General features: G+C 53.8%; 6 protein-coding genes across 6 annotated transcripts; 3 read left to right on the forward strand and 3 right to left on the reverse strand.

Moving 5' to 3' along the window:
• Nucleotides 1-1,121: 1,121 nt before the first annotated feature.
• Nucleotides 1,122-2,019, reverse strand: J4E90_000245 (uncharacterized protein; the record flags this gene model as incomplete). The annotated part of the gene is made up of 2 exons (XM_051429842.1): nucleotides 1,122-1,853; nucleotides 1,915-2,019. The coding sequence occupies 2 exons, from the start codon at nucleotides 2,017-2,019 to the stop codon at nucleotides 1,122-1,124; spliced, it is 837 nt and encodes a 278-aa protein (XP_051295329.1).
• Nucleotides 2,020-2,223: 204 nt separating this feature from the next.
• Nucleotides 2,224-2,944, reverse strand: J4E90_000246 (uncharacterized protein; the record flags this gene model as incomplete). Its single annotated transcript, XM_051429843.1, has 2 exons — nucleotides 2,224-2,873; nucleotides 2,941-2,944. The coding sequence occupies 2 exons, from the start codon at nucleotides 2,942-2,944 to the stop codon at nucleotides 2,224-2,226; spliced, it is 654 nt and encodes a 217-aa protein (XP_051295330.1).
• Nucleotides 2,945-4,317: 1,373 nt separating this feature from the next.
• Nucleotides 4,318-5,658, forward strand: J4E90_000247 (uncharacterized protein; the record flags this gene model as incomplete). Its single annotated transcript, XM_051429844.1, has 5 exons — nucleotides 4,318-4,483; nucleotides 4,531-4,587; nucleotides 4,636-5,139; nucleotides 5,190-5,520; nucleotides 5,571-5,658. The coding sequence occupies 5 exons, from the start codon at nucleotides 4,318-4,320 to the stop codon at nucleotides 5,656-5,658; spliced, it is 1,146 nt and encodes a 381-aa protein (XP_051295331.1).
• Nucleotides 5,659-6,655: 997 nt separating this feature from the next.
• Nucleotides 6,656-9,301, forward strand: SIP5 (SNF1-interacting protein; the record flags this gene model as incomplete). Its single annotated transcript, XM_051429845.1, has 2 exons — nucleotides 6,656-7,066; nucleotides 7,124-9,301. 2 exons carry the CDS (start codon nucleotides 6,656-6,658, stop codon nucleotides 9,299-9,301), a joined length of 2,589 nt encoding a protein of 862 aa, XP_051295332.1.
• A 1,029-nt stretch (nucleotides 9,302-10,330) lies between these two features.
• On the reverse strand, nucleotides 10,331-10,555 carry J4E90_000249 (uncharacterized protein; the record flags this gene model as incomplete). Its single annotated transcript, XM_051429846.1, has 1 exon — nucleotides 10,331-10,555. One exon carries the CDS (start codon nucleotides 10,553-10,555, stop codon nucleotides 10,331-10,333), a length of 225 nt encoding a protein of 74 aa, XP_051295333.1.
• Nucleotides 10,556-13,093: 2,538 nt separating this feature from the next.
• Nucleotides 13,094-14,315, forward strand: J4E90_000250 (uncharacterized protein; the record flags this gene model as incomplete). The annotated part of the gene is made up of 2 exons (XM_051429847.1): nucleotides 13,094-13,173; nucleotides 13,346-14,315. 2 exons carry the CDS (start codon nucleotides 13,094-13,096, stop codon nucleotides 14,313-14,315), a joined length of 1,050 nt encoding a protein of 349 aa, XP_051295334.1.

Here is a 14,315-nt window from a genome sequence, read left to right on the forward strand (position 1 = left end):
TTGTTCACTTCATGGAGCAGGAGCTCTGGTGGGAATGTCGAGAGTGCTTTCATTGCGAATGTGATGGCTTCGATCACAGCTTTGATCGCAGGGACCGTCAGGGCGCGCTCGAATTGAGCGAGCTATCACCGCTCGAGGGTATCGAAGGAAAGTGGGAGCATTTGATCGAGACATACGCGTCAAAGTCACTCACATACCCAGGCGACATTTTCCCTGCCGTACAAGCGCTGGCTAAGCTCATTCCCTCAAAGATGGGTAGATACCTGGCGGGGCATTGGGAGAGCACTTTCATCTCAAGCCTCGGCTGGCTCCCCTCCAAGCCAATACGAAACAAACACGATAATTGGCGCGCTCCCTCCTGGTCATGGGCTGCAGCCCAAGGTCCAGTAGCCTGGCGTATGCGATACATTCGTCCAATCATAGCATGTGCCACTCTCCTCAGCGCCCTAACAATACCTAAAGGAGATGATCCTATGGGTCAGATATCGTATGGATTTGCTATCTTACGGGGAAAACTTCTGACACTAGAGAGACAAGAACTGGAACGTGGTTATGATCACGGCCTTGTACTGGAAGGAGAGCGTATTGGTAAGTTTGATGGCTGCACAGTTGGATGGGACAATGTTTGCCGTGGCAAGGTCGCTAAGCGGGTCTTCGTTTTTTTGCTCTTTGTAGTCGATGTCGTCTACGACAAACGACAGTTCTGGCTCATACTGGAGGCCGTAGAAGGAAAAGAAGGCGATTATGCGCGTATTGGTACACTTCTGGTAAACGTCTTAGAAGGGTCGGGCTTGCGCACGAGACTGTCGCGCGCATTGAATGACAAAGCAGTGGAGATGGATGTGAAAATAATCTGAACGCGCGACTACATACATTGGAGCCACACTCGTATAGTTAAAAACAACACCCAGACCCTCACTTCCGTGTATGTTAGAGAAGATCCAATCGCTCATATCCCCACCTGACACGATATACAAGTATAGTTCTTATCGTCTCAGACAACGAGTCCACGTTGGCTATCTGTCTAGAGCACGTGTCCAACTGCTTTGCCCCGAAATCTACCATGCTCCAGCCACATATGCTCTCACACCAGACCCATCCGCTCGGTCACCATAACCTCCTCAGCTCTCCCCCCTCGTCTCCTTCTCCATAACAACAGCATCCTTCTTCGCCGGCCTCTCCCCAAAAATCTGACTCCCCACCCTAACCTCATCACTCCCCATTCTAATCGCGCCCTCAAAATCCGCACTCATCCCCATACTCAACTCCAACTGCCCCTCTTCCCAGCCCAATTCTTTAACCACCTGATCCCTAACCTCCTTCAGCTTAACAAAATCCTCATTTTCGGTTTCGGGCGTCGTGGCTTGACTGCGCGCAATGGCGCCGATGGTCATGAGGCCGTGGAGGAGGAGATGCGGACATTTGTCTATGATGTGCCGGCATAGCGCGAGGGTGTCGGAGGGTTCGACGCCGGATTTGTTTTCTTCGCCGGAGGTGTTGACCTGGACTTTTACCCTCAACTTGCCCTCCACTTTATCTTCCCCCTCCCCGCCCTTCTCAACTAACGCCTTCCTCCCCTTCTCCAGCTCATTCGCCTTCTTCTCACTGTCTACACTACTCACACACCACAGATTCGGTACCTGCTCAGCCAGCTGCTTGCATTTGTTCGATTGCAATCCGCCGATCATGTGCCATTTTATGGAGCGGGGCAGGATTTTGTGCTTCTCGAGGAGTTCTTGGACGTAGTTTTCGCCGAAGTGCGTTTGGAAGGGTGGTTGCGAGGGGGAGGATGGTTTGTGAAGCGCGAGGATGTCGTTTGCGGGTTTGAGTTTGGAGACAGCGATGAGGCGGACCTGGAGTGTCGCGTGTTAGTAGATGTGCTTTTGAAGGGCTGGAGGGATAAGAGTGTGTTACTTCTTTGTTGCCTTGGCGGGCGGCGTTGATACGCGAGGTTATGCTCGCGATGTTCTCGGTGAGCTGCTTCGCGCGTTGGGGGTTGATGTGCATGTCTTCGGCCATGGTCGATGCAGGGCTATGATGGTGTTCGCGTGTTCAGCCCTGCGACTCGCTTGGATGAAGACGTCAGATCGGCGTTACTGCAAAGTGCCGTGTTATCTCCGTTGTATGCACGAGTCATCACTTTTGCATGCTGATACAGGAAAACCAAGGGCTTGGCTATCGATTAACGTACTTCTAGGCGACGATGCAAAGGTAGAATTGATGCTAAGGAGCCCCTACGACAGGCTGCGAAGTCTGCCAGGACTCGCTGACCCGCTGCAACCATTTTTCGCTCCCACCAAAGGCAGGGTCCACCAACAAGTCGTGATCGGTACCTGGGAGCACTGCATCTTTGTAATCATAGCTTTGGCTTGGTACCCATATCGCGTTGAACCAATCCCTGCCTTTATCGCCGACCAGTTGGTCTTGTTCTGCGTGCATGCAGTCGATATCCCAGACCCGTCTGTTTCCTGCTAGTCGATCATCTTCGCCAATGGTCTTGGACAGCAGCTGTACTGCGTCGTCAAGATCTTCCCATTCGGCTATGGGAGTACTCCACGGAACAGAGCGTCTCAAGAACATCTGTGTGTCCATTGAGACACCGTCCACGGACTCTGCGAAAACGAACTTGGTGATGTGGTTTCGCAGGTCATCCACGACTTTTGGATCGTCAAGTGCGAGATCGTAGAGAGCGTCGTGGGAGCCATCACTTGGCTTTCTAGGCTCAGTTGTTTCGGACGCTGCAAGAGAGACTGGGCCTGCAGTAGAGCTTGAGCGCGACAATGAAGTGGATATTCCTTGAACGAGGGTGCCGCTCAAGCCAACCAGCGGAACGACATTCTGATTGATGAATCTGGCGACGGGGCCCATTTTCCCTATTAGAGACGCGGGAAGAAGCCCAGTAGCCTGTAGATGCGTCATTTTCGTGTGGGAGTAGTGTACCCATGGAGCGAAGAAACAGACGTATGGATGATTGGGATTCAGCAGGTGTGGATAGGCGAGGATAAGGTTCACGAGGTAGATGTTACCCCCACTGTGACTAGCAACCGAAACATGCTCGATATTCAAATGCGCCAGGAGTTGGGGAACCATTTCTACGTGGATGAGTTAGCCGCCTTCATGGAAGAACATGTTTACCAACCGAGCCAGGTCTGAATCCGCTTTCCAGGCGTCACAGCATCACTCCCACCAACACCAGGACGATCCGGATGGATGATTCGGACATGATGCTTCTTTGCTAATTGATCCAAAGGGGAGTAAGACAGGCGCTGCCCAAACATAGCTCCACAGAACAAGACGACTGCGTTGCTGTCGGCGTCGCCAAAGTCGGAGTAGGATACATGATAGGGTTTGGGTCGGTCGGCATCAGGGTCGGCGGGAAGCACGAAACTGCGGTGGAACCTTCGATCGCAGATGAATTCAAGCGCGCCCATGGTTGGGGATAAGAAGAGCTTGTTTGTAGGGATTGTTGAGGTGAGTACGTTCGATCCTTCCAATGTACCTTCAGCCCATCAGCTGCCAAGCATGGGTATGTTAGGCAACCAGACACGCGGCAAGAGGCGGCAGGTGTTATTGGATGTCAAGGGACGAATCCTACTTCTGCGTACGTCCTGCAATCGCAATCCCCACCAGAGGTGCCGCGATTTGGTGTAACATGTTGAGACATAGCCTATAATCTCTTGATTGTTGAAGAGGGTAGATGAGAAATTCAATCGCTCGGGCACAGGACTGAAGCTTTGTCATGCGGAAGGATGAGGTGACAACACCAATTCTCAGAGAAAAAGAATGTCAGAAAGCGAGTCGAGTGTATTCTACAGATGCCAGAGATTCAGCTGAGATGGAATCTGGTGACGTCGAAGGCTCGCTGCAGCAGGAAGAAGGGCATCCCCGGAGCAAGCCTCATCACATCCGGCTCGTCGCCCCACATGGCAAGTAACGTGCCGTAGAACCGCCTGCGCGTCTTGTCCTCCACACCCCATCAAATACCAACCCCAGATTTGATCTAGTAAACAAGACACAATGCACTCAAGTGTCTGCTTAGAGCATAGAGACGCCCGGCTAAGGAACCTAGTACCTGCAGGAGGTGCCGGAGTAATACTTCAGACAGATTGCTTTATATGGCCAAGCCCCCGTTTAACCCCGGATACACCCATGACGCCAGTGATGATTAATATCAGGGCGAACTTCTAGAAATGAAGGTGCATGCGGTTTGGAGGGGCGCTTTTGGATTGCAATGTATAAAGATGTGGGTGCTGTAGGTTGAATGTTTGTTGGCGCGGTCGCTCTTTCCCACTACAGTACTTCTTAGCCTACTTCACCATGAGGTATATCCCAGTCGCTCTCGCCGCTGCTGCTGCACGAACTGTGCTTGCGCACCCAGGCTCTCCACATCCAGATGCGCAAGGAAGGTACACGATTGAGGCCGAGGGAATCAGGGCGCAATTCATTCCCTATGCTGCTACACTCACCAACCTTTTCGTCAAAGGTAGAATGCACTGATCATGCTAGATGATATCTACTAATAAAACCCAGACCCGGCAGGCCAGGAGCTAGACATCGTCCTAGGTTATGACAACACGTCCTACTACCGTAAGCTGCTGTCGCGCATGCATCGCAAGACAAACTAATAATCTCTAGCCGTCGACCCCGGACACCCCGTCTACAATGCCATCCCAGGGCGATATGTCAACCGCATTGGCAACGGCGAATACTCCATTGACAACGCCACGTACCACACTGAGAAGAACGATGGCCCAAACACCCTCCACAGCGGTACGAACAACTGGTCCTACAGGATGTGGAACGTCAGCGCCGTGACCAATTCGTCCATCACCTTCTCCATCAGCGATGCTTCCAACTCTTCGCTGGGTATGATTGGCCGTGTGGATGCGAGCGTCACGTACTCGGTCTCGAAGAACAAGTGGCACATCTCCATGGATGCCACATCCCCCGAGGCCAAGACGCCGCTCATGCTGACGCAGCATACCTACTTCCAGCTCGATGCCTTCAAACGCCCTGACAACCGCACGGTCTGGAACCACACTGTGTACATGCCAGAGGCCAAGCATGCGCTCGTCGCCGATGCGAACGCTCTTCCCACCGGCGAGATTGCGCAAATCCCCGCAGGAGCCATTGATGATTGTGAGTAATCTCTTTGTGAACTTAATATGAGTTGATGTTGATTTGATTAGTCTGGTCCGCACCGCATGAACTTGGGTTTGCATCAGGCAACGAGGAATTCGAGAACCACTGCGGAAACGGATGCCACGGCTACAACGGTGCCTGGGCGTTCAACGAGGCCAGGAACAAGAGCGCAGCTGTGCTCACGCTATCGAGCGCATACAGTGGCATCGAGGCCAAGTTGACGACGAACCAAGATGCCGTTGTCCTCTACACGTGCAACTGGAACGACGGGAAGAGCGAGTTCAAGAGCACGCAGGGTGTTGTTGGCCAAGACAAACTCATCCCGCGCGACGGATGCATCGCTATTGAGGCCCAAGACTACGTTGATGGCATCAACCAGTAAGTCGATGATGACGTCGTTTCAGGCACAAGCTAATATTGTTGAACAGTCCGGAGTGGGGTCGGCTGGACAAGCAGATCTCGGGCCCTGGAGACAAATACCACTGGGAGTCGTCGTGGGAATTTGGAACGATCTGACATGAGGCGGTAGCAGCCTTTGAAGGGGCGCGAGGGTGGTGAGGCTAGCAGTGGACACGGCGTAGGACGGGAGGTAGTAAGCAACATGTTATGCAACCCCATTGACCAAGTGTCAATGTCTGGAGCCCCGCATTTGGGCGGGGTGCAGTGCTCGCGTGTCGCCCAACGTCTGCTTGGTAGCGAACAGCACAGTGTTTGAGGGCGAATTTCGAGTGTTTGATGATAACGAAGTGGTGATGTTGGTGGTCGCCGACTGCGGGCGGGAATAGCAGGACTGGGACAAGGCCCAAGGTTGGTTCCTGGTATTGGTATCGTGGCGGCGCGGGCTAAGCGGCACAAGCTCCAGGACCTAGCTGCAGCATGCCATGGCTGCATATAGGCCCAGATGTCGCCAGCACGCAGCCTGTTTGCTCTCCCATCGTGCGCCCTCGTCACTACTCGACTCTGTGAATGATGGTGAAGGCATGCTGAGCTGACATGATCGACGGCTGCTCCTGACGCCTGATTGCCTTTTCCATCGCCCCGCCCATTCGGCCCTAAGCTTCCTACATACGCAACATTCATTTGCGATCGACAGTCCGCTGCGTAGCTGCCAAGCAACGACATCATCCAGGAATCGTCGACTCCAGGGCGCCATCACTCCGGGGTTGCTCGTCGACACCCACTCCCCACTGCACTTGCCTCTGCCTGCCTCGCCCATGCGCCCCTTTTGTCGATCGCGACTACTCTGTCTATCTAATCGCATCTCGTGAGGCGCGTCGGAAAGGGCCACCCACGGCCAGTCCCCAGCATCGATGTCCTTGTGACACCGGCTATCTTGCACCGGACACGCCCACCACCTCTCCCTCGCTAGCTGTCGCGATAACGACCTGATCCCTGCCCGCACAGACTGCGTCACTGGCACTTGGGCATCCACGGCCCGCCCTGCTGCGAGCCCGGCGCGATCCGCTTTCACCATCGATAATCCAATTCCTCCATCCATCCTTCCACCCGCACCATGGGCAACTCGCAGGGCAAAGAGGCCACGCCGGAGCGGAGAGGCCACGCCCGCCGCTCCAGTGCTCACCAGCCCACCTCGCCCTCGACTGCCGGGCCCGCCGCATCCACACACGACAGGCCGGGGAACAGTCCCTATGGCAACTCGCGGAGAGACAGAGGCAGCAGACCGGACCTGTCTTTCCTCGGCATCCGCACCGGCGACAATGCCGAACGCGACCCCGCCCTCGAACCGCGCCGGGAGACAAAGGCGGAGCGCGAGGCCCGCAAGCTGGAGAAGGACCGCATCCTGAGGGCCCAGGAGCGCGAGAGGAGTTTGAAGGAGGAAGGCGTCGACGGAGGATACCTGGTTACGCTCGGGGTATACACGGGACCAGAGGACTTTAGCAAGCCCACGGTGCGGCAGCTACAGGTATGCCTCTATCCGTGATTTTAGGATTAACACGAGAACTGAACTCACACGTGATAGATTGAGCGACGACTCGCTCCTTTCTGGCGGGGTCTCGATGACCACGAAGATACCTGGACTGAGCACCAGCTCGTCGAGGTCGTCAACGGCCGCCCGCTGCCCGCAGCAGATGACATCCCTCCCGAAGAGCCGCCCCGAGTCACCACGAACAACCACCTCAGCACGGCATGGAACCCGCGCAGCTCGGAGCCCAGTCTCAACAAGCTCACAGTGCCCATGGGCGCTCGCTCCATGTCCCAAGAGCCAGAGCGCGGGGGTGGCCTCTCCCCGTCGAATCCCACCTTCTCCCTCCCCTCGCCTGGCTCTCCGATCGCGAACAACTCCTCGTCCTCGCCATTCTTCCGTGGCCGCGCCAAAACACTTGCCTCTCTCGCGACCGGTTCCCGCAATGCTTCGCAGTCTGACATGGCCCCGCAAGAACTACACCTCCCCAAAGACCCGTACGTCAATGGCCAACGGGTTGAGGCTTTTCTCTACAAGAATGCCTCCGAGTGCCCCATCTGCTTCATGTACTACCCGCCACATTTGAACAAGACGCGTTGCTGCGATCAGCCTATCTGCTCAGAGTGCTTCGTTCAGATCAAGAGACCCGATCCGCATCCACCAGAGCACCACGGAGAACCAGGCGCTGAGGGTGCGCAATCTGCTGAGCCGGAGGAAGAGGTTCAGCTGGTCTCGGAAGCAGCTGCTTGCCCGTACTGCACACAAACCGAGTTTGGAGTGACCTACGAGCCGCCGCCTTTTAGGAGAGGGCTCGTCTATAATGGGCAGGGTCATAACGGCATGGGTAGCGCGACGTCGGCAATGTCATCCACCTCGTCCTTGAATTCGCCCACTGCGGCCGGCCCTGGTAGAAGAAGGGCGACGTCACTGGCAGTCACGGACAAGACTGTGATAACAACCGACATGGTGCGGCCTGATTGGGCCAAGAAACTGGCAGACGCGAAATCCCACGCTTTGCGAAGGGCTGCCGCGGCTACTGCGCTACACAATGCTGCATACATGATGGGAAATCTTCCACAAGGAGAGAGCCGGTTCGGCCTTGGAAGACGAAGGCGGATCTTCACTGGCGACAGCGCTGGTAGCAGTGGACACGGGACACCACGACGTGAAGGTGAAAGCTCGTCTGGTCAGCCAGGAAACTCGGGCGACCTATACCCCAGCCGAATAAGCTCTAGGAGAGGGAACAGGATTGATGACCTCGAGGAGCTTATGATGATGGAAGCAATACGCCTGAGTCTGGCAGCCGAAGAAGACCGCAAGAAGAGGGAAGAGAAGGACGCCGCCAAAGAAGCCAAGAAGGAGGGTAAGAAGAAGGCCAAGGAAATCAAGAAAGTTGCCAAAGCCCAACGGAATATCGGCAGTGGCTTCCACCCCATCGAGATTGATGGCATCGACGAAACGGAAGCGGGCAGCTCTTCGGCGGCTGGGAAAGGAAAGGGAGTTGATCGGTCTGGTGGCGCCGGTGGCTTTAATCCCATGTCAGAACCGACGTCGACTTTGAACACGCCGGCTACCAAGGACGACCCGCAGAAGCATCTTGAAGCCAGTCGCGCACAGATTCAGCGAGAGAAATCTGACACCAGCAATCCGGCTCCTTCTCATCTCGAGCGCAATAAATCCAACGCCTCCTCGTCCTCGTCTTCGTTCGCCGACTCATTCCAAAACTCACTACAACAGCAAGAGAACCAAAACCTCGCACCTGGCTCTTCTTACGTGCCTAGTTCAAACGCATCAGGCATCAGCTTAGCCCAGGGCGACACCGATACTCCTCCACAGGATTCGAATAGCACGGAGCCAATGTTCAACTTCCAAAGTCTTACAAAGGCGATCACCCCCGAAGACGACAACAAGAATGAGAACAAGCCTCAATATATCGAGGACGTGGGCGAGACGCATACCGAAGAGAAAGCTACGGCTGCGAACGGCAAAGCGCCTGAAGCTCCAACAGCCGCAGAGAGCCAGACCTCAGACCCGCTAGCTGAGAGCACAACGACGCTCAGGCCGAGTGAAGAGACACCAAAGACGCAGGACACCCACTCAAACGACGACGACGCAATTAGCCCCGCGCCGCCCATTCAACTCGTCTCAGACGACCACTCCCCCTCACACTTCGACCAGAAGCACCTCGGCGAAGTAAGCATGATGCACGAGTTGAACCACCAAGCCACGCAGTGAAACCCTTCTATCACAACATGACCAGTTTTCCTTTGTCTCGATCTTCACATCAACATGCATTCAAATCGGTGTTTATCAATCAACTCAAACAAACGGCGCAAACGGGGGACATGGGAGTTGAACAATCGCTACAGGATCTTAGTGTCTATTCTGTGTTTCGGTTATCTCTGGTTCCGTGGGTTCATCGGGGCGTGGGAAGGTCTATGTTTTTTTTCCTGGGACGAAATTGCTGGGATCATGCGGATGGGCAAGTGAAAGCCTGTCTGTTGAGCTAGATGTCATGGAAAGAGAATGCATTTTATCACAAGATCATCTTGAGTGGAGTATGTTGAGCATGTATTGTGGAGTGAAACATGTAGTTTGATGGAACTGGGGTATTCATATCAAATATAAAGACAAAGCAAAGCTCAAACTAACTCCCTGCACCACGACCTGCGCGTGCGGGTTTCCCCTCGTTTCCTTCCAGCCCACAACATCTTTCCTGCTGTCCATCCCATCGTCATGCTTCCTTCACACCTTGACTAACAGCCTGTGAGAACCTAGCATTTAAAGTGTTATTACCCTAGTATGCGAGCCGTAACGTAACAGCATGTTGTCTGAGTTCAACAAATACACAATTTCTAGGGCTTTGGAAGGCCTCTAGGAATTGTGTATTTGTTAAATTCAGACATCGTGTCGTTTTGCTATGACGGATCATGTATGCTAGGGTAACAACAGTTTAATGGCTGGGTCCTTGGAGCAGTTATGTGTGCCGTTACGATACGTGATTGTGCGTCTGGGGCTGGGATGGGGCAGCGATGCGATGAAAGCTGTGCTGTGAGAGCTGTGTGTAGTTGTGTGGTTGTGTTGTGGTATTGTTGTGTTGGTGTTTCGACCGCGCGATAACCGGGTTAAACGGGAGAAGATGAAGCCATGCGCCGTACTCCCAAATCCAATAAACGCCGTTGGTATCATGCCATGCCATGCCATCGTATAACCCGTCATCCCAAGTCGTGAAGTCGTTAATGTTCCCCTCTCTTATTCGTCCTCTCAGTAGACCAATGCTGTGATATCCCGTACACTCAGGTGCTGCAACGCAGCGCTACTCTGGCCTCCCAGCCTCGTAAAGTATAGCGAGGCCAAGTCCATCGTGGTGCGTAGCATAGCTGTGGGCTTGCCAGGATGGTAGAGATCGAGCAGGGTGAGGGCCCAGCAGGCGATTTGGATGATGAGCAGCGAGGCTATGCAGAGGCGGAAAGAGGAGTCCTTGCCCATTGTGTATGTGGGTTGTGTAGCGGTTTAGTGAGGTTTTATGAGGTGGTGTGTTGGTGATTCCCGTAGTGGCGGGATGGAGTAAGTAGTGGAATGCGGGGTTCCCAATTTCTTTGTTGTGTATATCCGTGACGGCCGTTCGTTTCGTGATCGTTTATTATCGTGAAGCTCGGATGCTCAATCTTCTTGACCCAAAATAACAAAGCGAAGAAAATGAAGGGTATCAAATGCGAAGAAAAGCTGAAAATGTGATTTATGAACAATGAGATATTGAAGCTTGCTTTAAGTGTAGCGAACGATGTAAAAAATAAACGAGGTTGGGTCCCTGCTGTTTATTGTTGATCTGTTGACGGCGGGTGAAAAAGAGTCGGTGTGGTGAGTTGGCATACCGCGTGCATACAGCCAAACCCACTAGGTTAAGATACCCCAATCTTAGTCTAGGACAAAATGAAATTGTGGAAAGACCTCGACGATAATGTCAACAAAGAGGAAGAAGAAGCGACAAAGGTGGTCTGTCCATCAGGTCTTTGAACATCGTCACGCGTCGCGCGTTCACGCCACCACTCTCCCTGTCCAAAACCCCAAGTCAATGGCAACAACAGCAGGAGACCGTCTCGCAAATATCGTCCGTGAATGTCGGTGTGTTGCCGTGCGTGATCTGCTCGGTTGAAGATAGCTTGCGTCCTTCCCATCGGGCCTCCTGTCAACATGCAAGAACCCCACAGAAACTAGCCTGCAAGGGGTTTAGACCAACGAGAGACAGGTGCATGTGAGCCGTCCGCAGCCTCGCTGGCAACAATACGCGTGGGGCTCTAAGACCCTTTGCGCAAGGTTGTGCGCGGGCTGCGGGTGTTTATCCGGGCTGCGAGGGATGGTTGGGTGTGGGTTGGTGGTTGGTGTGTAGGTGGTAGGTGTTGAGGGTTGGTGGGCGGAGCGGAGGTTTGTAGGCGCGCGTATGTGCAGTATCTTTTTTCTTTGCTGGGGTCCTCGGATTGATTTGCGGAACTTGCGGACTCTCACATGCGAAGATCGCGCAGGGCGTTAGATAGTCGCGCAACGCACATGGACGAGTGCGCCTTTCCCGCTTTCCCGTCTGTTCTTTTTCTGGACGTCATTTTTTATGTTTGGATGGGTGATGCAGATAGGACCGCGCGGCCATGCAGCCACGCCGCCAAGGCAACAACGAGAGCGCTCCAACACCACCACCATCGGTCTGCGAGATGATGTAGCCAGGCAATATCATACCATACCGTCGGCGTCGTAACATACAATCTAGGGACGATGAAGAGGTCAAGCCTTAACAAGGCACACTGAAGGAACAACATCATTTAACCACTGGAGCGAATCCCATACCAGCACCGAGTTCGGTAAACGACCCAACCCATCACACCTGCGCGCGGTAGCTATTTACAGTACGAGCAAACGATACGAGTATTACATGCGAAGCTTTCTGCAAGGAACCGTGCTCGAGGCTTAGCTGGATGACACAAACTTCACCACCTGGGCATGTTCCCACTATCCGCGTTTGGTCGTATCCGCGCGCTTGGTCGCCGAGGGTACCTAGTAGAGTGAACCTGAGTTCATGCCATGACGACGACGACGACGACGACGCAGTCGATATTCCTTCCTTCATCCATTGTAGTCCTGGCATCTGCTTCCGGACGAAGTATATTCGCGGTCGTGTAACCGATCGGACCTCAGTTGGAGGCACCTGCAATAGAGAGTTCGATGCGTCTGCAGTAGAGAGTGCCGCGCGTCGTGAGCCCTTCTGCCCTTCGTCAAGGCGGTATCTCATCGTATGAGTAGATGTGTAGACGTGAAGGCTTACGAATGATCTCACGGGGCGTAAGTGATGGTGATAGCGCCCGGTCCCAAACTGACGGTCCGTTGTCCCAAAGCGGCAATAGGGAAGTGCTAATCTAGGTCGCGATGATGTGGTTTGGTGGAGGAGATAGATGCGAAAGTAAGTGCCTTGCGGAAAGCCTGGGACGTAAGTGTCATGCTGTGCGAGGGCTCCTTGTCTACGCACGATCAGGCAGATGTATTTGGATGGTGTTGAGTCGGGGCGGAGTGAAGGGCGAAGTGTATATGAAAGAGTGTGTGTTCGGGGTGAAGATGCAATGTCAGAGCGGAAGACAACGAGCTTGGAGCAAAAGAGTGACTGACAGCAGAGGTGAGTGAAAAACGGGTTTCTCAATTCTTCTCATCATCAAACTAGTGACTTCCAGATGAGGTGAGACCCTATCGTGGTTTGCCTAGTTTGATTAGCGCTGGTTCGACTGGTGCAACTCTACACTGTACTTGTTTGCGCATCGCACGGGTGCTACCCCCAAGCCAAGCCTATACATCAACTTGGCTATACGGTCTCACAAGTATCTCCTTCTTCCGTGGTGTGTCTGACCATTGCGCAGTCATTTCATGTCGACAGCAGACATTGCAATAGAACTACAGCCTTTCCGTACAGACATGGCTCGCGGAGACACTACTACACGAACGTATCGCGATGATGAGAATGACGCTGTCAGTCGAATCTCTAGTCCAATGAGTCTGGAGGAGCTAGAGCTTCAGCGGCAAGTACATCGACGTACTGCATCGCAGCACCGGTGGAAGAGATTGAACTGGTGCGGCTTGTTATCGCGTCGACCTGGTGAAACCGAAGCCCACCGAAAGCAACGGAGAAGACGTTGTGTTCTTTGGTTCGGGATTATTGCTGTTATCTTGACCATCTTCGGTGCTATCGCTGGAGGGTAAGGAGATCCGATCAAGGTGCGAAGTGAGACTAACATACATCAGTGTTTATATCACCTTTGTCTCCATACTGCTGAAGCGGCTCGCTCCTTCCCCGAAGAACAGCGGCCTCCAGCACATCGTCGATACCTGGGAAGAGCCGCAAGCAGCCAAAGCGTTCCAATTCGACTGGAGAGATGACTTCAGTCGTGACATAGTACCCAAGAGCTGCCACTCTCACAACGATTACTGGCGCTCTGTTCCCCTCTATGCTGCCCTCGCGGCGGGATGTACCAGTATCGAAGCAGACATCTGGTTGACAGAAGATGGCGAACTGCGAGTCAGTCATTCCTGGGAGTCTACGACCAGCGACCGAACGCTGAAAAGCTTATACATCGACCCACTTCTGAACATCCTCGAACAGCGGAAAGCAACACCAGCCTCAGAGCCAGACAAAAAGACCGGCGTCTTTGACATGGATCCAAGTGCAACCACCGTCCTACTCATAGACTTCAAATCCGACCCGGCAGCAACATGGCCAGTCCTCCTCTCGCAACTCGGTCCCCTCCGTTCCAAGGACTGGTTAACATACCACGACGGCTCGACGCTCCATACAGGCTCCCTTACCATTGTCGGCACGGGAAACGCCCCCTACGACCTCATTCAGTCCATGAAAAACCGGTACATATTCTTCGATGCGCCCCTCGTCTCCGTCTCAGATGCGAAGTACAACACCACCAATTCTTACTACGCATCCGCCGCCCTCAGCGACGCAGTAGGCAAGCTCTGGTTCGCAAGCATGTCGTCAAAACAGGTTGGAGCAGTCAAGCAGCAAATCGAAGCAGCGGGTGCGAAGGGACTGAAGAGTCGGTACTGGGGCACTCCAAACTGGCCGATTGGGAAAAGGGATGAAATTTGGGAGACGTTGATGGGACTGGGTGTTGGGGTTCTGAATGTAGATGATTTGGTCAGTGCGACGATGTGGAATTGGGGGTATTGTGTTGTGGCTGGTATTGCGCTTTGCGGGAATAGCTAG

The sequence above is a fragment of the Alternaria incomplexa genome (assembly GCF_024043165.1).
Source record: "Alternaria incomplexa strain BMP 0042 chromosome Unknown scaffold_1, whole genome shotgun sequence".
Classification (NCBI taxonomy): Eukaryota; Fungi; Ascomycota; class Dothideomycetes; order Pleosporales; family Pleosporaceae; genus Alternaria; species Alternaria incomplexa.